The sequence below is a fragment of the Rhinolophus ferrumequinum genome, chromosome 5, assembly GCF_004115265.2.
Source record: "Rhinolophus ferrumequinum isolate MPI-CBG mRhiFer1 chromosome 5, mRhiFer1_v1.p, whole genome shotgun sequence".
Lineage (NCBI taxonomy): Eukaryota > Metazoa > Chordata > Mammalia > Chiroptera > Rhinolophidae > Rhinolophus > Rhinolophus ferrumequinum.
In genome coordinates this window covers 46,442,225-46,467,511 of record NC_046288.1, presented here as the reverse complement: position 1 = coordinate 46,467,511, position 25,287 = coordinate 46,442,225, and the positions used below count along the sequence as shown (strand labels likewise).

Below are 25,287 nucleotides of genomic sequence, written 5' to 3'. Positions count from 1 at the left end.
GCTTACCTCATCATTGCATAGGGTCTAAAATTTGCCTTTCTGTCACAATCTTCCCAAATCGGTGATGTTGGCCCATTTAATCTGAGCAGTCTTTCATCTTGGCTTTCATTTCAATCATCCAGCTTTCCAGTTAGGACTAGAGCTGGGCCCTAAAGCCCAGCGGCTTCGCAGGAGCCTTGATGCCCCACCTGAACCTTATCAGTTTCCCTTTTCCCATAGTGCTCTGGGGCTTAAGTAGACTAATGGCCTTACACATTGACGCTATCTTTCTAATCCAACACTGCTGCTGCCAGCATCACCATTCACTTCGCTGTTGCCATGGTATCCCTCAGAGTTTACCTCCCCATTGAACTATATAGTCTGAAGTATTATTTACTTATCATTGCGATCCTCCGGCTAGGGCAGGATTTCTAAAACTACCAATCCTGATTTCCTTTTCTTCCCTAAAAGTGTTGCCAAGGTTCTGTAATAATTTGTTGTTTACCACCTGAGTTAGGTTATCCGGAAATGAATATTGTCCTCTTAAAAACCAGAGACTTCTCTATTTCAGTGCTACACACAGATCCTTCATTCCTAGTCAGATCTTTACCCTGCAACCTAGAATTTCTCTGTTTATTCTCAGAAATTACCTGTCTCATGTCCCAGTTCCTCCTAAAGTAATCTGATAGACTAAATTTCTATCAATGTGCTAATGCCAATGACAGTTTAAAGTCATAGTCTTCCAAGATGTATTTGGGTTTTAACAGAGATTGATTTTCAATGGTTATTTTCAGAAGGTGGCTGAGTCAACATCATGACCTCCTCACTGGTTTCCAGTTTCTATGTGGCCACCTTCAGTTTTTCTAAATAGAGCAGACATATGATTGGCCAAAATACTAGTTAGATCTTATCGCTCTTCTGTTCAAAACCTCCTAAGTTTCATGTCTTACACAGAGTAAAAGCCCACTTGACATGTTCTAATCAGTGTTATATTAGCACTTCTCAGACTTTAGCATGCATGTGAATTTCCGGGAAATCTAGTTAGAATGTCATATTCGGAAGAGCTGAGGTGGGGCCTAAGAGTCTGCATTTCTAACAAGCTCTCAGATGCTGCTGATGCTACTAGTTCACAAGAATGTGCTGTAACAAGATCCTATACGATTTGCCTTCTATCTACCACCTGGCCCTCTACCTCTGTGACCTTGTTATACTTCTGGTATCATCCCTTATTTCTGAAGCTACACTGGCCTTCCTCATCGTCTTAGAATATCCAGGCATGCACCCACTTAGGGCCTTTGCATTGGCTGACCGCTCTGTCCGGAAACATTTCACCCAGATCTCGCTCTCCCTCCTTCTCTCCTCCACGTGCCTCATGTCTTTATTACAGGGTCACTTTCTTAGTGAAGACTTCCCTGGCCATCTGAGGTAGCAAAGCAGATCATCTTCTCCATGTCTCCCATCCCTCTCCTACTCTATTTTTCCCCTTAACCCTTATCACTACTGAAATACAACCTACTTTATTTATCTTGTTTATTGTCTGCTTTCTGCACTGGAATGTCAACTCCATGAAGGCAATTTGTTTTCATTTATGTTCACTTCAGTGACTAAAATACTGGCTGATACATAGAAGGTGCTCACTAAATAACTGTTGAATTAATGCATTGAAAAAACTCAGTGCATTTTTCAAATCACACTTTTCTACTCATGTAAAAATTCCTGGGAAGAGACAAACAAAAACAAATTCGTTCTAGTTTAATTAGGCTAGTTTGATATAGGTGAGTGTCTCCCAAGAACAACAGTTCAGAACTCATTTACTTAATCCTCATTTATACCAGTTTCTTTGATAAGAGTAGAATGAAGATGTTAGAAAGGATCAAAATCTATGTTCAAGTAAGAGAAACTGAATGAGACTAGTGGTTCTACAATTAAGAACAAGCACAACCGGAGACTAATTAGATCTATTTAAAGTTATAATTACATTATGAGGATTGTTTTTCAGTGATGCAGTCTTCATTTATATGAATTCCTGTCAAAGATACTGAAGAAAAAGTTTGACCTTTTGTGTAATATTGACCTCTGAGGTCTTTTCTACCTCCACAAATTAGAGATCAACAGAGAAAAGGAAAATTCTTTGTGAGATGTACAAGACCAGTTACTCGAGGAAGAACCCACAACCACATTTCACGTGTTCTCAATCTCATGAACTCGCAGTGAGCTTTAGCAGGTGAGGAGCTTGTTGTTTGTAGTTTGGTTTTGTTTTATTAGAAGCTGGCCAAGACCTTGGAAACTGAACCAAAACACATTTTATTATTACTAACTGTTTTCTGTCTAATTAATTTTCACCTGCCTGCGATTTGGTTGAAAGAAATATGTACTATAAGCAAATTTCACTTGCTATTTTCCATTATGAATTCATAAGGACATTCTTCACTACCCCTCTAGTAAATCAGAAAACTGAATACTGAATAAATGTGGTGTAATAAATACTTGGAGACTTGATTTGCAGTTTCAGCTGCAAATCAAGTCTTTACCAGCAGACTATTGGGAATCAGAAATCGTTCTCTATTTCTTTTATTGCATTATATTTTTTATGTCACAATTTTAAGTTAACCTTAAGATATATTACATAATAATGCTTTGTAATTACAAATCCTTCATATATACATTTTCTCAGATAATTTTCAGGATCATCTTATGATCCTATTATAATAATAATATTATTATTTTTATTTATTTATTTATTATTAAAGTTTATTGGGGTGACAATTGTTAGTAAACTTACATACGTTAACAGGTGTATAATTCTGTGATACATCATCTATATGTCACATTGTGTGTTCAACACCCAGAGTCAGCTCTCCTTCCATCACCATATATTTGATTCTAATCATATTATTTATTGATGCTTCTACATATGTTATTTTTAAAGTAATGACAAAAATCAGATGAGGTAGAAATTCTTTATCATCATGATGAAAATCTTTGGGCCCAGAAATTTTTAATTTAGTAGTCACATTTACACATTTTATTTAAAAAAAAAGCGAACTAAATTCAAACGCAGGTTAACGTGCCTGCAAAGTCCAGGATTTTGAATCCCACACTGTGATCATTTTAGAAATGGGTAAAGTGAGTCTTAGAGAAGCCAAGTGACATGTCCAAAGTTATACAACTAAGAAGTGGAAGAATCAGCAAAGAAAAACAGATAGTTTGCCTCCAAGACCAAAGTTCTTTCTACTTTTCATAACAGATTTTTTTTTAAAGTATGACATTTCACAACAGCATAAAAAAACACTAATCCAAGTTGTAAGTTGATGGAATAGCTATGTATTTAAAAAAAAAAAAAACACCAAAAACAAAAAACAAAAAACAGCAAAACCTAAAGAGTAATGAACTAAATTTCTCAGTATATGCTGCAAAATTATCAAGTCTAGTTGAAAACATCTTTATTTCATGGAATCTAAGGTTGGAATTTTCTCAGTATGGATATTTACAATTTATTTTTACATATACACAAGTGTCAAATTAAATTCCACATGGTTAAAAGACATAAAGCTAGAAAAATAAAAGAAAAAAGAAAACAGGGAATGTAGGAAACTGTATGTACATACTTGGAAAAGGAAATGTTTTTTTAAATAATACTGAAGACCATAGAAAATAGATATGTATATATTAAGACATAAATGCCTATAAAAGCTTCTAAGTAGCTATTGATATCCTATATCTTTTGATTTTATATTATTCTGGAAATACCAGGATATGGGAGTTATACCTAGTTTGTATTAATACAAAAAATGTAAGGGTTGTGTGTATATAAGAACATAAGAATAAAACAAGGCCTTGTTTACATATATCCATTTGATTGGCTACCTCAGAAATTTACAAGAGTCTCTCATGGTCTCACTATTTCCACTGTTTTTAATATATCTTCTCAGGGACACTTACGTGATCACTGTACCTCCAGTAGATTCCCTCTTTAATTTTTACAATAGTACCTTATTTGTTCATTTCATAACATTTATCAAATTTAAACCATTTTGTTTGATTATTGTTTAGTTCCCTTTTCTGTCTCTCTTACCAGACTTTATTATTTCATGAATCCAGTGATTATTTCTCTGTGCTTAATTAAGTTTATCTCCAGTTCCTAGATCAATGCTTGGTATATTAACTGGTACTTAGCAAATATTGGATGAATAAATAAATAATAAATGAGTAAATATGTAAGTTTTTATTTTTTAAGTATTTGATTGAGAATCAAATACTTGGGGCAAATACAATTTCTCTGGAATGATATGGTATAGGAAAAGATTGTAAAGTATGGGGAGCTTTGGCTTCTAAACAGGAATAGAAATGTAAGCTATGAAATTCAATTTATACTCATTCTCATGAGAACAAAATATTTTTAACAGTAGACAATATGAAGGAGAATACTTCTTCCAAAAACCATTTAGTGTATTTATTCGGAAGCTTACATTCATTCACATCCTATGAATAACGAGTAAACCTTAAAATGCCTATACTCCCTTATTCTCTAGACAACATATAGGTCCATTTACCCACCCACTCTCCCCCACCTTTCCTCAAAACCCCACTAAATGGAGGACAACATGTTGCACTTCCAGGAACCAATGGGCCTCTTGAGAAAAAACAAAAAAGAAACATTTAAGGATCAATACATGGGCTGTGGGAAACTGGAATAAATATAATAAAGGTGAAGGAGTTAGAAGCCATAGCTAATATTTCAAGGACTTTGACTTCCTCAAAGGCATCATTAGTACTTAGAGTTTTTGTGAGCATCATTAGTTTTTAAAATAATGATATCAATGTAATGACTGCCAAAATTAGTAGGCTGACTCTAGGGGACCATAGTGATAGCAGTAGCAGATAAAACACATCATATGAAAAGGCATGGAATAATGCTAGAACCTGCGTCAGAATAATTTTTATAGTCATCAAAACATTCTCTAACATCATATTATTGACTTTGCATTTTAACAAGGAACTACGACTTGGGGTCCAAATTAAATTGCTGTGGAAGTTTACAGAGAAAAATGTATACCACGATTGCTATTGTTAATGATGACATTCATTCATTCTATATTTCTTTATTGAATGCCAATCATTATGATTTTCCCTGTGCTAGACACTGAAATAATTTTAAGCAAAATCATTCAGTTTTCACGTGGAGGTTGATGGGGCATGAGGAAGAAAGAGTTACTTCTATATATATGTGTATAAGCCACAGCCCAGAATAAAAACCATCGTCCTGTTTTTCATATAATGTACAGCTTTCTAAGCTCATGCCACCCCCACACCCCCTTTTTTTTTTATAAAATAACTTCTAAATGATGATAAATAAAATTAAGATATAAAGATTTTCACTTTTGGAAATAGAAACAGACATTTGTAGGAACTTTGTTGACAAGATTAACTTTTACTTACAGATAGCTTCAAATAATCACACGTAAAGAAAAAGTTTTCATCTAAAAACAAATGCAGGGTAAAAAAATATCCTGAGTCATTTGAAAGAATTGGATAACCTGAATGATATTTGGAATTGGATTTGTTGTAAAGACCTTCGCAGTCTTCGTTTATATGTCTCTGACCCCTTCTTAACAAAATACCAGCTCATATTTTCTACCTTTGGAATTCTATTGGAAATAAATCCTTTAGACACACCACAGAGGGCTTTGAATTCCCTCTACTGGTACACTGAGTCACCTCAAAATATTCTGTCATCACTAGCAGATATAACTTACCTGAAAACTCTATGTCAAAGTTAAAATTTAAAAAAGAAACAAACCAATCTCAACTTAGCAATTCCAATATGGAAGACAAGATGGTAGACTATGAATGCAGAACTATGGCCAGTACCTTTTGAATGCCTGCTTGGGACTCCAGAACATTATTCTCTGATCCGTTGCTTCGGTTGATCATCCGCCACATTTGAGAATACATGCTATCCCTCTCAAAAGGATTCATTCCCTTCATACGAACATGCTCATACACTGCAGAGTCCAGGACTGTGCCGTAAGGGATGTCTGTCTGCTTGGAAAGGTCCTGAAGAGACCTTGATTATCAGGAGAGATGAGAGACACAAGCAAGAGTACTGAATATTTTCAAGTGAAAATAAAATTAAAGGAAGCAAAGAGCAATATATGTAAATATATGTCAAATTACTTTTCTTATTTTGTTGTTTATTAACATTAAGATGTGATATATAAGGAGAATTGCTGTTAGTATGTATGGCACTTACATAAATCATGAGAAAACAAAATCATTACTGAAGGATAAATGAAAATTTCTAGTGAAAATTTCTGTTTTGGTGCTCCTTTACTGCAAGTCAATCAATTCTAGCAATCCCATCAAAGACCAACTAGATTCCCAGATAATCATATAATTATTTAGTGTTTTTTTTAATTGAGTATAAGCCTTAAGTCCATGTTCTTTTAGGTGGCAAGGCTTAAATATTTTCATAAAATAATTACATTTTGCACAAAATGTCAAGTGTATACTTACAATTAATATTTACGATAGCCATCACTTACTGACTGGCTATTATATGCATGTCAAGCAACTGACATACATCATCCTCACAGCAATGCTTCATATTCAAGACTATTTTACCCATTTTATAGATGCGGAAACTTAAGCTGAGAGAATAAAGGACTTGCTCAATGTAGCACAATCAGTGAGGGTAGAGATAGGATTCAAATGTAGATCTGACTGGCTCCAAAGACCATATTATTTCTACTGCAAGATGCTGACTCTTATTTCTATATTTCTTTTGCTATATTATTGCCTTTAAGTGTGTGTGTGTGTGTGTGTGTGTGTGTGTGTGAGAGAGAGAGAGAGAGAGAGAGAGAGAGAGAGAGAGAGAGAGAGAGAGAGAGAGAGAGAGAGAGAAACTTCTATTTGTATTCAAATGGAATACATTTCATGCTTCTGGAAAGCTAAATATGTTTTCAGTATGTTTTCAGCTTTCTCTCTTACAGAATAATGCTCCATGATTTTCAAATGATTCTGAGTTACAGATGAGTTACCTTTCCCAGGTTATCTCTAAATAGGTGATCAATTTCCTTACATTTGAGTTCCTGGCCACTCTATACATTGTAACTTAGAAAACCAATTGCCACCCCACTGGAACTCATTGAATTTGTTTAGGTGCCTAACTCTAATGACTGGCATTTAAGATCAAATATGTGTCTTTAACATACTGTTCAAAATTAAACACTGGCATGTTTCAGATTCACTAACCTCTGAGAAGGGGAGCAGATGCTTTAAAACACTATATCATATTTTGAACAAAAAGAAATATCCACAATGCTCCACGATCATGAGACATGACTCTCAAGTATACCTCTGACCTTTAGGTCTGTTTCTAGATGAAGTTTGCTAATGATTTCCTAGGGGTCTTTGCAACCAACATTAGCACTGGGCAACGTATTGGGGATACTCTTGCAGGTTACCAGTTTCCATCACATGCAAAATTGTGTTGCAAACAATAAATTATGGGCTGTGTTTGTTAGAGAAGTGTTTGTACCAATTTCTAATGGTAACTTTTAGCAAAATGTAATCTGCATTTTATTGAGTTCTGTGTTGTTGATGTATATCATTTTCTTGATGGGAACTACCATAACAATTGCTTTTGGCTCTATACTTTTGCTGCATGAAATAACACATTTAAAAATTACTATTTGAAGGGAAAACTTTGCTGAAATAGTCTACAAATATTGAACTAATTCTACCATTTATAAAAGATAACGTGACATCATAAGTGACAAAGTGGTGGACAAAAGCTGGAACAAAAGTGAGCTATATGTATCTATATGGCATTAAGGGTACAACTTAATGCCAGAGTGACAGGGCATTTGTTCCTGGGAAATATCCTAATTACCGTGGTAACAGTGTTGCAATGAGAATTTTGTTTCAAAAGCACAATTCTCATTTATAGCTGTTTTAAGCAGTAGAGGTAAAACTGATTTCAAAACATTAACATTTTCACGTTTCCCACTATTTAGTGGAGAAGCTCTAAAGTGGTAACATGGGAAAGAAATGAAACGAATTCATACATGTTATAATAGCAGGCCTCATTCGTTCAATTTCTATTAATACAGGGGCCTAGGCTAGGTAGATGTACAGAATTTGCAGAATATGTAGATGTACAGAATCTTCTAGAACTTAAAGTTCGACAAGTGAAGAAGGCCGTGTTAGGGTTCATCAGAAACTCTCTTAGAATAGGATCGGCCACTGCTTAAGTGTTTGCTGCAATCACTCCGATTATAACTCTAAGGCTTCAATTTGGTAGTGTTGAGACCAGAGTCTAGGGGTGAACATTTTTATGACTATGTTTAAATATATAACTTGTTTGCCTAAATAGTCTTATTAGCAAAATACTGTTAAATAAATTAACACTCCCTCTTCCCTCGCCATGAAAAGCCAATTGAAATCAAATGCTGGGATCTTTAATATAAGCAGGTTTCTGTAACTTAGCATCGCCTTAAATATTTGCTTCACAACCTGAATATAGAATTATAATACAAAGAGTTTAGTTGGTAAAACTGTTTTGTACACAATAGGTTCTTTAAAGGAATGTGTCAATATATTGCCTGTGTGAAGTTCCTGATGCCAGATAAAAGCAGTTTATTTTTAACATTCTTCAAATTTAGAATAGTAGGGCATTTAAAACTTAGAACAAAAGCATGTCCCCTCTAGCTTCATTTCTGATATCAAGTTCAGCTTATAAATTTGACTTGAGATATGCTTGCAATAAAAATTATAGCTTGTCTTATTCAGCGTTATTCCATTATAGTACCCCAAGACAGCAACAAAGGTGACAAAAAGAAATTGAAGCCAAATGAAATGAGCTCAAATAGCTTAGTACAAAAAGAGAAGGCTATTTTTTTTTGGAGCCCAACAAAGAGAGTGCCTGTTATAAGTGGTCATTTTGCTCTTTTTATGCTAATAAGATTTTAGAGCAAGCTCAGTAAAAATGCTACAGCCTATATTATGATCCCCTAAAAGAAATCTGGTAGGATAGTCTACAAGTGGTAATCCTCAAAAAATGTACCTGAAGGTCAACACCTGAGTAGATATTACTTAGACATGCCAAATCATTGTTTTAAAATGTAAAACAATTCTAAAATAATTATTAAGTACTTAATATATAAATTAATTTACCATGGCATGTATTGATATCTCTTTTTTAACAATTGACAACATTTACTCAGGCTGTAGAAGAAATGGGAAAATCTAGAGCATTCTAGAAAAGAGTTAACTGTGAATATACTCATACTAGTATATTCCATTTCTCCACTTAACCACGCAATACCCACATATACTCACATAAAACTCAGTGAATTATCACTCTGTGAATCTATTCAACCTGAGTTTCCCCTCCCAAACCCACACCCACAGTCATAAACATAGAGTAAACAATGAGTATATATGGTGAGCAATAAAAAAAGCAAATGTTTTGCCACTCTAATCAGCCTTATTTTCTCAACGTCTCACTGAGATTCTTCTTTTATTCCTTGTAGTGGCATCCTATACGACTAGAGACCTGGGTACTAAACAATACTGAGAGTTGATAGGTAAGTGATAGATATTTGCATGAACATTACATATAATGAGACACTGTAATTTAGGGCAGGACTGTACATTTTAGAAATTTGAGTGGATCTAGGCTTATGTAAAATTCTTTCCATGAGAAGGGTAAACATTTAAAACACTTTAAACACTGAAAATTAATTTTGATGCATGTGATAGTCTGATATTAGCTATATCTGATAGCAGTAGCTTTGACATTGGGTAAGTTAGATTTTCAAGTCAAGCAGATCTGTTATTTGTGAGCTGTGTGATGGTAGGTACCTCAGTTAACTTTACTTTCGTCATCTACAAATGGACAGAAGAACAGTGTCCTCCTCAAGGAATGATCATAAAGGACCGGTCATGTCAGTATTAGATCAAGTTATTTCCTGTTTTTATATGAAGATGATTATTATAATGATCCCTCTCCTTATAATACCCTATGTAATAATTCCTAATGGATTTTGTGTGTCTGTGTGTGTGTGGCAGGATACCACTTATAAATATCGTTGAAGAGGATATTCATGAATTACAGTCAAACTAACGTCTCATTTCCTTTTCAAGTATAAGATTGTATGAATATGAGACTACATGGTCATAACTTTCTTCATAGCAAACTCTTTGGGACATTCATATGACTCTGTGTTAACGAAATTGATATAATGAATGTGTTGCTAAAAATACTTACATTTCTAAAATTGTTAACTAGTTAAATATCTAATGCCTGTCCCCTCTTCAGTGAACTTTCACCAATGTTTTTCCCTACTTTTCTTAAACAAAAGAATAGATCTTACCCATATAAACTTTAAAATAACTCTCATAAACCTCTCCTCCAATACAATTTTTTGCTTTCTTTCCTGCCTTACTTCTTCCTTCTTCCTTCCTTACTTACTTCCTTCCTTTCCTTCCTTCCCTTCCTTCCTTCTTCCTTTCTTCTTGTTCCCTTTCTCTCCTCCTCCTCCTCCTCCTCCTCCTCCTCCTCCTCCTCCTTTCCTCCTCCTCCTTCTTTTTCTTCTCTTCTCTCTCTCTCTCTCTCTCTCTCTCTCTCTCTCTCTCATTGAGCCTGTTTATATGGATTTGCTCATCCACAATGACCAAGAGTGAGCTGGCCACTCTGTCTCTTGGGAACTGTAGATCTAATCCCAATTTTTTTATGGGATACAACAAATCAGCTCTAATTATCACATCAGAAGTGATTTTTCTTCTTGGTGGGGGTAAAAATGGAAATAGGCACTAGATGCTTCAGGCAAAGGGAAGTGACAGTAAAGAGCCACAAACAAGTTGGATTATATTATATGTATCCTCCAACTCAGTTCAGTTTTTTTACCTCTCTCCCCAGTTTCCTCTTCTGGATGCTGATTTCAGTCTCTGTCAGAGGACATATGTTGTTGTAGCCCCAAGAGTCCTTTACTAACCAAATAAAGAGACTTCCTGGTGCTCACTGCTGTTCATTGATTGTAGTGGCTGAGAGCTGTTGTAGGTGCACGACAGAGGTACGTTTTCCAGCATAAAAAAAGTGTTCCAAAATGTAAAACTTAAAAGTACAACTAATATGCCAGCAGAGTGAGAATTTGTCATTGAGACCCAAGAAGCATGCACAAGTGTTGGAAAAGTCACCGAGGTGGTGATGGAAGACAGGCCTCACACTGAGAGGTACTGCCGACAGATGTACACTGGACAACTGCTTAGTTTCTAAAAACAGGGGTTTTGAAAACATAAATATCTGAGTTTCAATCATTGGACAAGTTATTTGATCTTCTCCAAATTGCAATTTCTCCCCCCTATGAAACAGGGGAAATAATAATTATATAATAAGGTATCTGGATATTTGAAGCAGACATTACATGTAAGACAGCTTAGTACTTAGCTCTCTGTAAGTGCTCAATTACGGGTAGTTGTAATTATTCCTTTTATTACAATTATTACTTTTATTTTGTTCTCTGTGGTTTCTGGAATTGCTATCTCCTTATTTTCCCACCAATTAGATTCCTTCTCAGCTAACCTCTCTTCCTCACCAATGGCTTTTCTCTCTGACTCCCCTATCCCATCTAATCTCTCATCAAGTTCTGTAGGTTTTATGTCTCCAGATTGCAAATTTGTCACTACCTTTGCCTTTCCGTTGCCAATACCCTCATAAATTCTACCTAGAAAATTATTTCTAAGCCTTTTTGCTATCTCTACTCTTATCTACCTCTAATCCATCTTTCCTGTACCACAGCTAAAGTGTTCTTTCTGATAATCAAATCTGATCCTATCCCTGACTATTTAAACATTTCCTATGTACACCACTGTCCTTAGAAAATAGTTCAAAATCCCTAGCATTCAAGGTACTTCAAAAATTTGGCCTAATTTTTTTTCCCCTCCTTTCTCTCTCAGAAACAACCTTTTGCCTCATTCACATTCACATTAAAAGGCAAGCAGACCATTTCATCACTCCTTGCATTTTCACAGCTCTATGTCTTGGTAAGTGTTTTCTCAGCAAAAGATGTTTCTTGTCTATTACCTTCAAGAAGAAAATCCATTACCTCCTCAGTGCTGTTCTAACACTTAGAATTCATTCACATTTTAACATTGTATGATGAAATTTTACTTCTTTGTCTACCTTATTAGAACATACATGCTGATTCTCATAATTATTTTTTAAAAAATCATCTTTGAAACTCAGAACGTAGGCCAGAGTCTGGACAGTAGTCAACAATTAATGATGCTCATTTGCTTTGGCTACTCTTCTTTACTTTGATCTTGAAAAATGAGCATTCCCATTAAACTAGCATTGCATAAAAATGGGTATTTTACTATATTACTATATATTATCAGACATTCTGTGAGTGACTAACCATGACCAGCAGTATTTTATAATTAAACACTTTTAAAAAACATATTATTTCAAAGGCAGCTTTGGAAATTACCCCTGTAAGAAAATCAGCTGCAAGTGCTTTATCAACCTTCCAGTGAAAACATTTTGCTATGTATGTAAAATAAATAAGTTCAGAGGCAAAATAAATTAAAAGAAAACCCAAACAAATTGGACTGAAACAAAGTATTTGGAAAAGCTGAGGTTATAGTCCATGATTCTGTTACACAGAGGACCTGGTACAAAGTGGAATATTCCTGAAAGAAATACTTATCTAAGCAGTGCAGAAATAGAGCAGAGAAGTAATGGTTGGTTTGTTGGGTGATTTCTGACTGAAATATCAGAAGTAAGCTGAACAATGAGGAAAATTGCTCAACTAATTCTGCTAACTGAAATGATTGAAAAACACAAAACGAATCATGGTTTTAGTAGCTAAAGAAGAAATAAACACCAAAACAAGGAGAGAATGGTCACTTTTGGTAATATGGAGTATTATTACAGAAAATTTAATTTTAGGATTTTTTTTCTTTCGAGGGTTGAGTATTTAAATAAAGAGGAGGAAGGAGAATACATATGTTCTAGTGATAGGACAATGAAATAAGCACTATAAAAAGGTGTTCCATCTTCCCACTTATAGCATAACCAATGGCCACTTGTCCTTTAGAAAATCACATTCTGTGTCTTAGTACCTTACTCTGCTCAGTGAAGTTTCCCAAAATTCCTCAGATTCAAATTTGTAAAGAGGTCTGATGAAATATAAGGGTATCAAGGGTAAATGATGGGGTAAGCAGGACTCTAACACACCTTCATGTCAGAAAAAATTTTAGTTTGCATATGGCTTAGTTCACACTGAAAAGCTCAGTGAGAGCTATTTTAAGTGCATAAGAATGACACTATTGAATGACAGCAGGCCCAGGAAAGAGTGGAATGTTCTTTAGTGCAATAATGCTAAGTTTCTTCTTTTTAAAAGATTAAGGTCAAATGCACATTCGTGGAAGAAATATGGTTCTCTTATAGAAGATAAGATTGTATAGTCTAAAAGCAAAATTTATGGGGCAACGTAAGTCAAGAGGAACCCAGCGACAGCTATCTCTAGTGCAGAGAATATACTAGCACCGAGGTGATCGTGTCTTCATTCCTTTCATGGTGCCAGACTTTTGTCCTTCTCAAGACACAGACGCCTGAAATGTGAGGCCAACAAGTTTGAATGATACCAAGCAGGGCAAAAGACTACGATTCCTTTGCTTGTGGAGACAGGGAGAATTTCCCATGAGAGGCTCCATGGATGGCGAGGATACTTTATAAGAAGGGCCAGATGAGGACCAAAGAGGATTGATGATTTACAGAGGAGGGTCAGCAGATGAGGATGGCTCCATGTGGGATACTCAGTTAAGGCCTATATTGTACATCCTTCTTCAGTCCCTCTGCTCTGTCCCTCTCCCTACTCTTGTCCTATGTCCCTCACCTACTCTCAAACCTGCTCTTATATAGTACAACAGGGTAAGTTAAATAAAAGACAGCTTTGGGATTTTGTTCTCTGAACCCCTTTAGAATAGTTATTTGATCTTTATTTTTAAGAACTATTTAAATATCCATCAGAATTTCAAGTGTGTATGGTCTAGAAAAAGTGTAATGTAGTGTTCATGGAAGGGACACCTCTCCTTTCAAACACTGTCCCTATATGGCAGATGAGTAGGCCTGGAGGATTACCGCTGGCAGATGACTCTCAAGTCTTTCCTGAGAGATTCAGGTGTATTTTATATACCTTTTGCCTCACAGAGTAGTCAGGAGCTGCCCTATGTGCCATGTGGTATAGATAGGACGGTCATAGGGAATATTGGAAATTCATATAAAAAAGATGCACTTGAGAAAGATGGACATCACGGACTCCTTAGAGAAACATCCACATGCACTTGGTGAGACTTGCATTTCCCATACACATTTAAAGTTGATTCAGACTTGTGGACATGGTAGGCTGTTTTAGAGAACCCAAAGGGAGATGGAAATGCTTTGTCCTTCTTACTGCTGTCAGGCATAATTAATAAAAATAATTGTTAAAATTTCTTCAAAATGAGTGTTACAGACATGCAAGAAAATAGTTGTCTGAATCTGATTGTCTTGTCTGACTTGTTGGCCCACATTATAAGCTAGGAACTAACTTTCTCATACCATGAATCCTGATATGTGGCAGACATTGTATTTTTCCGCCTGCTGACAGAATTATCAATAGACACCCTGTTCTCTATTTTAAATGGCCTATTAGTTAAATAAAGTAGTCTTTCGTAATATATAGATATATCAGAGGTGCCAAAAAAATGTATACTCATGACTTGTATTCATTTTTTGTTATCAGTATATATAGAGTATTATAATTTTAGTACAGTTTTTTCTTTCTTAAAACATATACATTTATTTGGAACCCTCTGTATATACATTAGTTAAGCAGAACTCCATTGCGAAAGGCTCAGCATTCTGTGAATTCAATTTGTAATTTTCCTATGTAGTTTCTTTCTTATATATTTTGAAAAAGATGCAATATTTATTTACCCAGGACAATACAAACAAATATGGAATTATCCTAAATTACATTGCCAACATTTCATGATGTCATCATTGATAGTAGAATTTATGTTAAGATGATATACTCAAATAATCCAATAGATTTCAACCATAGAATAGTTTGGTTGAATGGATTTTTATGTTCCTATAGCATTGAAAATACAGGAAGGACTTGACTAATTCCCATGAATTTCCCTTGAAGATCAACAAATTTCTAAATGGTGTTAAGAAAGAGTCTAATACACTCATAACATCAAAGTTGAAAGAGTTCCTGGAGTTATCACTTAATTTAATTATGTACTTTAAGGCACATAAGCCAGCCTCCAAAACGGACTTTATTTTCTTCCTAGGGCACTTTAATGACTTAGAAAACTTAACACCAAGAAGTCCTTACTCATGCCTAACCTAAAATCCACCTTTCACATTAGCCTCTCATTTTGTTCACAGTGAAAATGGGCAATTGCTATGGACACACTCTAGCACGATATTTCTTTATGTAACAGAACACTTCCTTTTCATTTTCAACATTTAGCCTTCTGATTGAGTTAAACACTAAATTCCTTTAGATCTTACCCACAGGGTCTATTACTCACTTTGTTACATTGCTATTAACTAAGACATATTTTTTCTCTTTTATTGAAATTTTTGCATAATTTATGGACCTTATAAATAGGTAATCGTAGTCTATTAAAAGGCCCAAATAACTTTTACATTGTTAGGTGACTTTGGTCATTTTCTTTATAAACATTAATGCTACATTTCAAATTTATGATGGACAGATGATTCATTCTGAAATTGCCTTCATCCTCAAATTTTGAACTATCATCGATTGACACAGTTTATTTTTTCCATATCTGGGTGAATTATCACATATTTGTCCTTATTAACCTTCACCTTATTTCTAACTACCTTGTTTAATTTGTCAAGGTCCTTATGAATTCTTACAGTGTGATTCTAGTCAATAATCACCCCAACTCAATATTAAGTAATCTGCATGTTTAATTAGCTTACTTCCTATTCCATACTTCAAATCAATGCTGAAAATGTTCATTAGAATTAGGGCCAACCCTGACTCATGGAAAAAATACTTTATTCAATATATTCTCCAAGGCTGACATTGAACTATTGATCGCTACTTCACAAATGGACAATTAACAAGCTGTGATAAAATAATACATAATGTGACTACATGAAACAATAACCCAAATAAAATATCATGTGGATTCAAGTGAGGAATCAATAGTAATTTGTAATTTTTTTCCATAAGGTCTTTTAAGGAGCTTAAAACATTAATCACATTATCAGATTATTCACAGTAGAAAGAAATAACTAGAGAAAGAAGTTACCAGGAATAACAGTAGGGCTCATTTAATAGCCTATTTGAAGACTCACTACAACATCATTGTCAAAGTAAGGTAAAAAGTCCTTGTTTCAGTGAAGTTTCAAATGAATCTAACTGAAAATAAAAATCCTGGCTCTTCATAACACAGAGCAGGGGACCAAGTTTCTATTGATAATTTCAAGTTTCCCAAACATGAAGATGTTTTCCTTCTTTCCAGTGCAGTAGGTCTATAGATTTCTTAAAAAAAAAATTTTTTTTTCAGCTTCATTTAGAGAAATTATCCTCTTTCCCAAGTAGGTGATATAGGGTTTCTGAGGACTTTCAACTAAAAGAAGGTATAGAATGCATATCCTGACGCTCAGAGTCAGGTCTTCTTAAGAGCCACTCAGATTATAAATGCCCAAACTGTTTTGTAAATGTGCACCCTGCCCTTCATTCAGCAGTACATCTTGAGAGTTCTGCAGCATCCCTCTCAGAAAATGACAATTTTCATCAGAAAAAGCAGCCCAGCCAGCTGGCTGCAGATCTTGTTTTTTACCTTCCCCGTGATGTTTTGTGATCTGGGGCATCTGGTAATTTCCAACCTTGTCTTTAGGTTAAAAGATTAGGGTTTGAGAAATAGGGGCTATAATAGGTGTGTGTGTGTGTGTGTGTGTGTGTGTGTGTGTGTGTGTAGGAGAAAGCCATTAAAAATGAATTGATTAGCTTAGGTTGACAAGAGCTTGTGGAGGGACTAAGAGGATCAGAAAATTAATGGGGTCAAACAGATACTCAGGGGATGGTGGAGGTCAGCACACCAAGATTGCTGGTATGAAGAGGACGGGAAAGAAAAGTGGGATTAGAAAAACTGAAAGAGGAAAAAGACAAGCAAATATGGCAATACAAGACTTTCCTTTCAGATTTGCCTTTTAAACCAGGATTTCTTTTATTAGGGCACCTATGTGATTTTTTAAATCAGTTTTCTCAGACCTTGTTTAACAAAACATCTCGTTTGTGTAGTTGATACAGAATTTTATAGTTGAAGGAACACTGAACATAACTAGACGACTAAGGTTGGGGAGAGAGAAAGAAAGCACGTTTTGAGTTGTTTAGAATGGCTTGGTTTGTATGGAAGTTGGGCATCATCTTAGGGCTTGTGAGAGTTTATTAGTTTGGCGAAGTTTTCATCTTGAAGAGCTTAGTGTAAATAGAGTCTGGCAATGCTAATATAACCCTGTTCCTGGGAGTCACAAATAAAGTAAGAGGCAACATTTAATTAAATGCTCACTAGAGTGTGGCTTTGAAAACCAATATACTTCTGAGAGTTTTTATTTTTCATTTTTCAAAATGAAAGATAAAAGCTTGTCTGTAAAATCTAGATGGCTACGTGTTTATAAAACATCCATCAGTGTAGTATTTAAGTGCTTTGATGAGGAAGCCATTCTAACACTGAACAATATAGAATAAGGAGATGGATGTTTTCCTCTGTCTGTAGCGTCTGTGTACTCTAGAGCTAAGGCTATACAATTCTGTACTAAACTGAAACATAAAAGCAGTATGAATCAGTCCCAGCTCACTTCAGTCACCTTGATTTTGGCTGCTCCTAATAAAGTGTGCAATTCCCTGCTGAGAGCTTTGAAATAGCTTCCTACTGGAAGAGAGAAGAAAGTGGGTGAGACACTAAGGAAACCTAGAGAGCATATCATTTTGGGCTTCTTTTCTTAGCCTGGAATAGTAGGGTGAAGAAATGCATTTCATACATCTTTCTGGTTCTTTATGAGATATACAAATAAGTCATAGACTTCCAAAGTCTCAGACCAGCTTCTAAGAAATCCCTTTCTGGCTCATTCACTTACTGAATATTTACCTATAACCAACCATTTACTCAATAAGGTATTACCCTGTTTCCCCGAAAATAAGATCTAGCCGTGCAATCAGCTCTAATGCGTCTTTTGGAGCAAAAATTAATATAAGACTCGGTATATTACATTATGTTATATTATAAAGACCCGGTCTTATATTATATTAAAATGAGACTGGGTCTTATATTATTTTTTGCTCCAAAAGATGCATTAGAGCTGATTGTCCGGCTAGGTCTTATTTTCAGGGAAACAGGGTATATAAGCCACTGTATCGATACAAAGGTGATAAAAAACCACCCTCAGGAACATACATTTTGATTGAAAAGGTAAAACAAGTAGAATGATACTTCAGTACAAGGCTAGATGTAGTTCAGGGTGCAAGTGAGGTGGATGAAAAGTGATTCAAAAAAGGGAGACACTAATTCTAGTTATGACCACCATGAGGAAAACTACATAGAGGATGTGGTGAGTGAGCTGTGTGTTGTGAGAGGGTAGTTAAAGATGAGTTCAGAGAAAACTTACCTGACAAACAGATATCCTGACCCAGGTTTAGTGCCAGTCACTATCAGTAGAAGCTTGACCATATTGATAGTTAATTATAATTAAATTCAGCTAAAGCTTGCTAGCAGCCAGTTTTTCACTTTTGGGGACATGGAGGTTTAAGTGGCAGGGCAAGCACACAACACCCAGTAAGGGAGACCAGAAAGTAGGACTGTGGCAGTTGTGTCAGAAGCAATAGTAGCAGTAGCAATTTTCAGGTCTAGGTGAACGAGGTGAAAAGATGAATTTAGTATATGAAATTGTGGACAAAATGGTTTTAAAAAATTAATTATTAGCAGCACCGAAAATGGGGGTAGAGGGAAGAACAGTCCAAGGCATCTATATGAGCTCCTGGAGAGCAAGTAGAAAAATGAAAGCAAATGTTAGGTAGGGTGTATCCAGGAATTGTGCTGTTATTTATGTCTTCTTCTTTTTCATTTATTTTTCATAAAAAGCCTATGAAGTAAGGACCCATTGTCCTTTTTGCCCTTAGGGAAAATAAGGCTTAAAATGATTATAGACAATGACAAGATCACTGAGCTAATAAGTGGCAGAAAATTTGAATGGAATTTTAATTTTTGAATCCATGCTCTCCGGTGCCTGTTTCTAGAAATATCTGGAATTGACTTGTCTAAATATAATTCAGCCATTAATTATTTTCTGCAAAACTCTTTAATTTTTCAAAATATTTATAACAACGCTTATGGTTTTCATTCTTTCACTTATTTATTTTATTCAATATAAGTTTAGTATTCTAATTACAGATGATATAATATACTGGTTAAGACAAAGGTTTCTAGTGCCAGATTGCCTGGATTTACTACTGCATTAGGAAAGTATCCATCACACGGCTAGCACTCAATAAATGTTAGCTGCCCTTATTATTAATGCTATGTCCCAGGCACTTGGAGAGGCATTAGGGGCATAAATATGAATGTGACATAGTCCTTGCCTGTAAAGAATGTATACTCTCAAAAAGAAGAGACATGTGTACTGATTAATTGTGCCCAGGCAAATAAAAGGTACCAGTTGAAAAGAGGGCATCTCTGGGTCATTGCAGGGAGAGGGAACAGCATATGAACTCCCGAGGCATGAAATGTCCTCCAAGGGTTTGGCTAGACTGGAGCAGGAATAAGTGTGAGAATGGGTTAATTGGTAGCAGTAAAGAAAAATGAGGCTGATTAGCTTTGAACAGTTCAATATACTCTGCTGATAGAGTTGGACTTTATTTTGATAAGATGAGGTAATAAGGGAGGTTCCCAAGACAGTTTTAAGGGTGGAAGAAAGTAACTGCCTGGACTCCACACTCAGAGGATAAACTTGAACGGGAAGAGAATAGATAGAAGGCAGCAATAGTTGAGGTAAGAGAACAGGAAATAAGAAGTATAGCAGCAGGCAGGGAAAATCAGGATCTTTTTTGCTTCATTTCAACAGAAGGAAGAAAATCAGTGAAAAAACAAGATTTAGCAAAAAGAAAAGGTAGAGAAGACATAGGAGAGGGGGATATAGTTAGCCTCTACTTCATTTTGAAAAAAGTTTGTTATCAAACAACAGAATTCACCAAATAAGATAAAGAAGAAAACTCGTATGTGCCTATCAATTGATGGGGACAGAAAGCATTTGACAAAATCCAACACCCATTCATGATAAACACACATAGATAACTAGGAATAGAAGGTGATTTCCTTAACTTAATAGAGAACATCTACAAAAAACCTACAGCTAACATCATATGTAACAGTGAAAGATTGAATGCTTTCCCCGAAATGGGGAACAGAGTAGAGATGTCCACTCTCACCACTCTTAATTGACACAGTACTGTAAGTTCCAGACAGCAAAGAAATGACAACAGAAGGAAATAAAAGGCTTATACATGAGAAAGAAACACAACCGCTCAGTTTGTTAATAGCAGGAAGGTTTATATAAAAAATCCCAAATAATCTAACAAAATCTCCTACCAACTAGTACATCCATACCATGGATTACTACTCAGCAAGGTCACAAGATAAAATCAGCATATAAAATTAATTGTATTTTTTATATTAGCAATGAATATATGGAAACCAAAATTAAAAATCCAGTACCATTTAAAATCACTAGGAGAAAAAGAAATACATAGGTATAAATCTAACATGTATAAGACTTATATGCTATAAATTACAAAATGTTGATGAAAAAAATTAAAGATGTAAATAAATAGATACGTCATGTTGATAAATTGGAGGACTCAACATAGTAAAGATGATGTGAATTCTCCCCAAACTGATAAACAGATTTAAGTAATTCCTATCAAAATCCTATCAATATTTTTTTTGTAGGTATAGATTGAGTTATTCTGAAATTTAGATGGAAAGTCAAAGGACATAGAATAGCTAAAATAATTCTGGGGGCAAAAAGTGGGAGGAATTCCTCTACTTGATTTCAAGCTGCAGTAATCAAAACTTTCTTTTACTGGAAGAGAGATGGATACATACGAGTAGAACAATGGAAAAAGATAGGGAACCCAGACAAAGAGTCATACAGTATGGCCAACTGATTTTTCACTACAAAGGTGTACAGCCTATTCACTGAAGGAAATATAATTATTTTCAGCAAATGCTGCTGGACCATTTGCATATTTACAGGCAAAAATATATAAATAAATGAACCTTAATCCAAACATTATACCTAATACAAAACTCAAAATGGAATACAGATTTAAATGAAAAATGTAAAACTAGAAAACTTTTAGAAGAAAACAGTTGAAATTTTTGGGGACCTAGGACTTAGACATGACACCAAAAGTACAATCCATATATATATTTTCATATAAGTTGTGCTTCATCAAAATTCAAAACTTTTGTTCTATTATGTGACCCTGTAAAGAGGATGAAAAGACGAGCAAGAAACTAGGAGAAAATATTTGCAAACCACATATCTAAAAAACAAGGGACCAATATCTAGAATATGCAACAGTAAAAAAAAAAAAAATCCCAAATAATCCAATTAGAAAATGGACAAAAGGCATGAAGCGACCTTTCTGGATATAAGGATGAAAAAATGCACATGGAAACATATTTAACATAACTAGCCACTACGGACATGCAAATTAAGACCACAATAAGTTATCACTACGTGCCTATCAGAATGGCTGAAAAAAAAAAAAGAGTGACAACACCAAATGCGGCCAAGGATGCAGAGACACTGGAATTCCCATACATTGCTGGTGGAAATATAAAATCGTTTAGCTACTCTGGGAAATATTTTGGCAGTTACTTAAAACTAATCATACACTTACCGTACTACCTAGCAATTGCACCCCTGGGCATTTATGCCAGAAAAATGAAAAGATATTGAAACAAAAACCTGCACATAAATGTTCTTATCAGCTTTATTTGTAATAGCTAAAAACCAGATATGACAAAAATGCCATTAAATAGGCAAATTGTTAAACAAACTGGTGCATCCATTTAATGGATTACTACTCAGCAATAAAAATCAATGAACTATTGATGCATACAGCAACTTGGATGGATCTCAAGGGGATTATGCCGAGTGGGGGGAAAAGCCACTTTCAAAAGGCCACATACTGTATGATTCAACTTATACAACACTCCCGAAATGAAAAAAATTACAGGAATGGAGAATATATCACTGGTTGCCAAACATTATGGGACTGTGGAGAAAAAAGAGTTAGTGTGTTTATAAAGGGGTAGCATGAGAATTTGTGTAATGATGGTAAAGTTCTGTATCTGTATTGCTGTGGTGGTTAGACATTCCACACTTGTGATAAAATGACACAGAACTGTATGTACACATTATACCCATGTTAATTTCTTGGTTTTGATATTGTTCTATAATTATTTAAGATGTAAGCATTGGGGGAATCCAGGTGAAAGGCATATGTACTATATCTTTGCAATTTCCTCTGTATATATAATTACCTCAAAATAAACAGTTAACATAAAGTTTGCTTAAATATTGACAGAATTTATTGCTGCATGACAGATAATGGATTATTAATGATTTGTCCTTCAAAATTTTACTATATTTTTCTATTTTCTCAAAATAGTCTTGTATTATTTTCATAATAACAAGAAAATGCATTAAAACTGAATAAAAATAAGTCTGACTTCCTTTTTGATGGCTCAAGTCTAAAAATAATTAGCAGGCAGGATGGAATCCATGAATGCAGACCTTGAGATGCAAATTTTCTGCAAAATTGCATCTGAAAAGTAGCCTTTTCAGAGTAATTTATAGAATGTCTTCACATTAGTAACTTTCTTCTTCCCTATCTGTTTAGCTAAGAGGTAGTAAACCACACCCTTTCTTTATGTATCTTTAAAAAAAATAAACTTAGGCTATATTCCTGCATTCACTTGAAATGTAAATGTTAGCCTAGAGATATAAAGTTTTTCAAGCCAAATTTATCTTAAATTACCATTAATCCTTATGAATTTCCTAAGTAAAATGACCCTTGAAACAAGAAGATACATGGGTCAGGTTTATATCAAGTAGAGACATATTTGTTAAATACCATAAAAACATGTACATTAGTCACCTCTAATGAGTTTCTATACACTCCTACATCTTTTCTTTCCCACCCATCCTTCTCTCCACAGATAAAGATGTCTTTCTTTAAATGATGTGATTCTCCATTATCTCCAGGAAAAATTCCAAATTCCTTAACAAGCCTTCAGGATTTTGTCTGACCCTCCTTCTCTGTTTCATTTTCTACCACACTCACATCACCCATCCCAATCCAGGAAGGAAATTAACATATTTTGATCATTTAGCCTTTGCTAGATACTCTCCTAGGAGTTTCACATCTCAGTTGCTTTTACAAATGTTCCCCAGTATGCAATCCTTTCAGTCTGTTGAAATTCATCCTTCAAACTTTCTGATGATACCTCAGAGAACCTCTGTGATGCCTGACAGTTTCGTTCCTTTCTCCTCCACCTCTTCTCCAAGTTACTGAGTTAAATTACTCTTTCCCTTGTGTTCGCACAACACTTTATAAATAAATCTATCATAACCCCTATGTCACTGAATTCTACACTGCTGTCCCTCCAAATAGATTGTGACTCAGTGATAATACCTAAATATATTTATAGACTAAATGCCTAGCACAGTGTTTAAATATCTATATAGGTATATAATTAGTTGAACTAAATGAATGACGCTAATATAATATTTATTTAAGGAGTTTTTATAGTTCGAAACACCTCCCTTTCCAAAAGCATAATTGTAATGATCTCTTTTAATACTGAGTTGCTAAAGATACTTACATAGTTGCATGAGGGCAAAGGAAAGGTATAAATCGTTTCATTAAAGAGCACCTGCCAGTTGCAACCATTTTCTCTGTCCTCAGACCTGAAGCAGATATATAGATTTCTAAGCCCAGCCTAGCTCATACTCACTGTGTTGCACTGAGAAAAACAATTGTTCAATAATATTTTTACTTTTCCAAATGTAGACAAATGTGGATATATAAAAATCCTGTTATTGGTATGCTGGGGAAAAGTGTCTCCTCCAGTGGACAGAATATTTATGAATCTTTTTGTATATTCTTGGAAAGAAATTTATCCTAAATTAGTTTTGATTCGGTGGCTGCATTAACTCAATATTTTGTTTAGCCAAACCTCAACCATTAGGGAGAATGAATATTCATTAAACTTAAAAGTATGATGGGATGTTGGGATCTCTTTGAATAGACTCAAGCTTACTTATAGCCTTAGGAAATGAAAGACCTCAAGTTTTATCACCAAGGACCAATCTGACTAAAGTTATTAATGACTATAACTGTATAACTATAATTTCCCCTGTAGCTATTTTCAACTTTATATGTGAAATAAGTAGGTTTTTGAAAACTGCATCATAACAAAGACTAATGGAGCTAATGTGGATAATATTATTAACCAGTGTTTACTCTGAAAATAGTTTCAAAGCTTCACATGCTCCATTTCACCATCGCCACATATTTAGCCTGGCTACCAACAGAAAAAAAGTACATTTCTAGGTATTTGAAAACAATTTAGCTACGTGTTGCAACTGTTCAATGACAATGAAAAAGCCTAAATGTCACTAAGGTCTCGTAGAAATTGCATATTTTTCCCTTTAGAAGCTGAACTGTATATGTCAACACTACTCATTCCCAACTGTGTCACAATCTGTCATAGTCATGTTGAGCTTCCTCCATCATTGAAGGGGTATGAAAGTAAACTTATGAGTTATCTTTACTAGGAAAAATTCACTTTCAAAATTTTTATTAATGACAAGTTCAACTAGAAGGTTAGATGAGAATAACTATCTAATTTTCAAAAAGGGGTAAATTTTATAAAATGTATTTAGCTTCCCAAGAATAAATCTATTAAATTTATCCTACCAAACTAGAGGAGTGTCTGTCAACCATTTGTTCAAAAGTAGCTGCTTTCCTCCCTTTCTCCCTGACATCCCTCTAACTACCTCTGCCTCTTCTGGTCTGAATATTCAGGATGAAGATGTGATTGATACATGTGTGGTAATGGCAGAACAAAATTGGCTGGAAAAAAGTTCATTGATGAGCATTGCTTCATTTAATGATGAGCAAATCTTAAGAATATAAATAA

At 34.9% G+C, this 25,287-nt stretch overlaps 1 protein-coding gene across 2 annotated transcripts in view; it reads right to left on the bottom strand.

Annotated features, from left to right (window-relative positions):
* GRID2 (glutamate ionotropic receptor delta type subunit 2) overlaps window positions 1-25,287 on the bottom strand; it is a 1,348,544-nt gene that overhangs the window by 256,147 nt on the left and 1,067,110 nt on the right. For both annotated transcript variants that reach the window (XM_033106341.1, XM_033106342.1), the window contains exon 13: window positions 5,851-6,046. In XM_033106341.1, coding sequence (XP_032962232.1) covers window positions 5,851-6,046 — 196 coding nt within the window. The remainder of the gene's footprint in view (window positions 1-5,850; window positions 6,047-25,287) is intronic.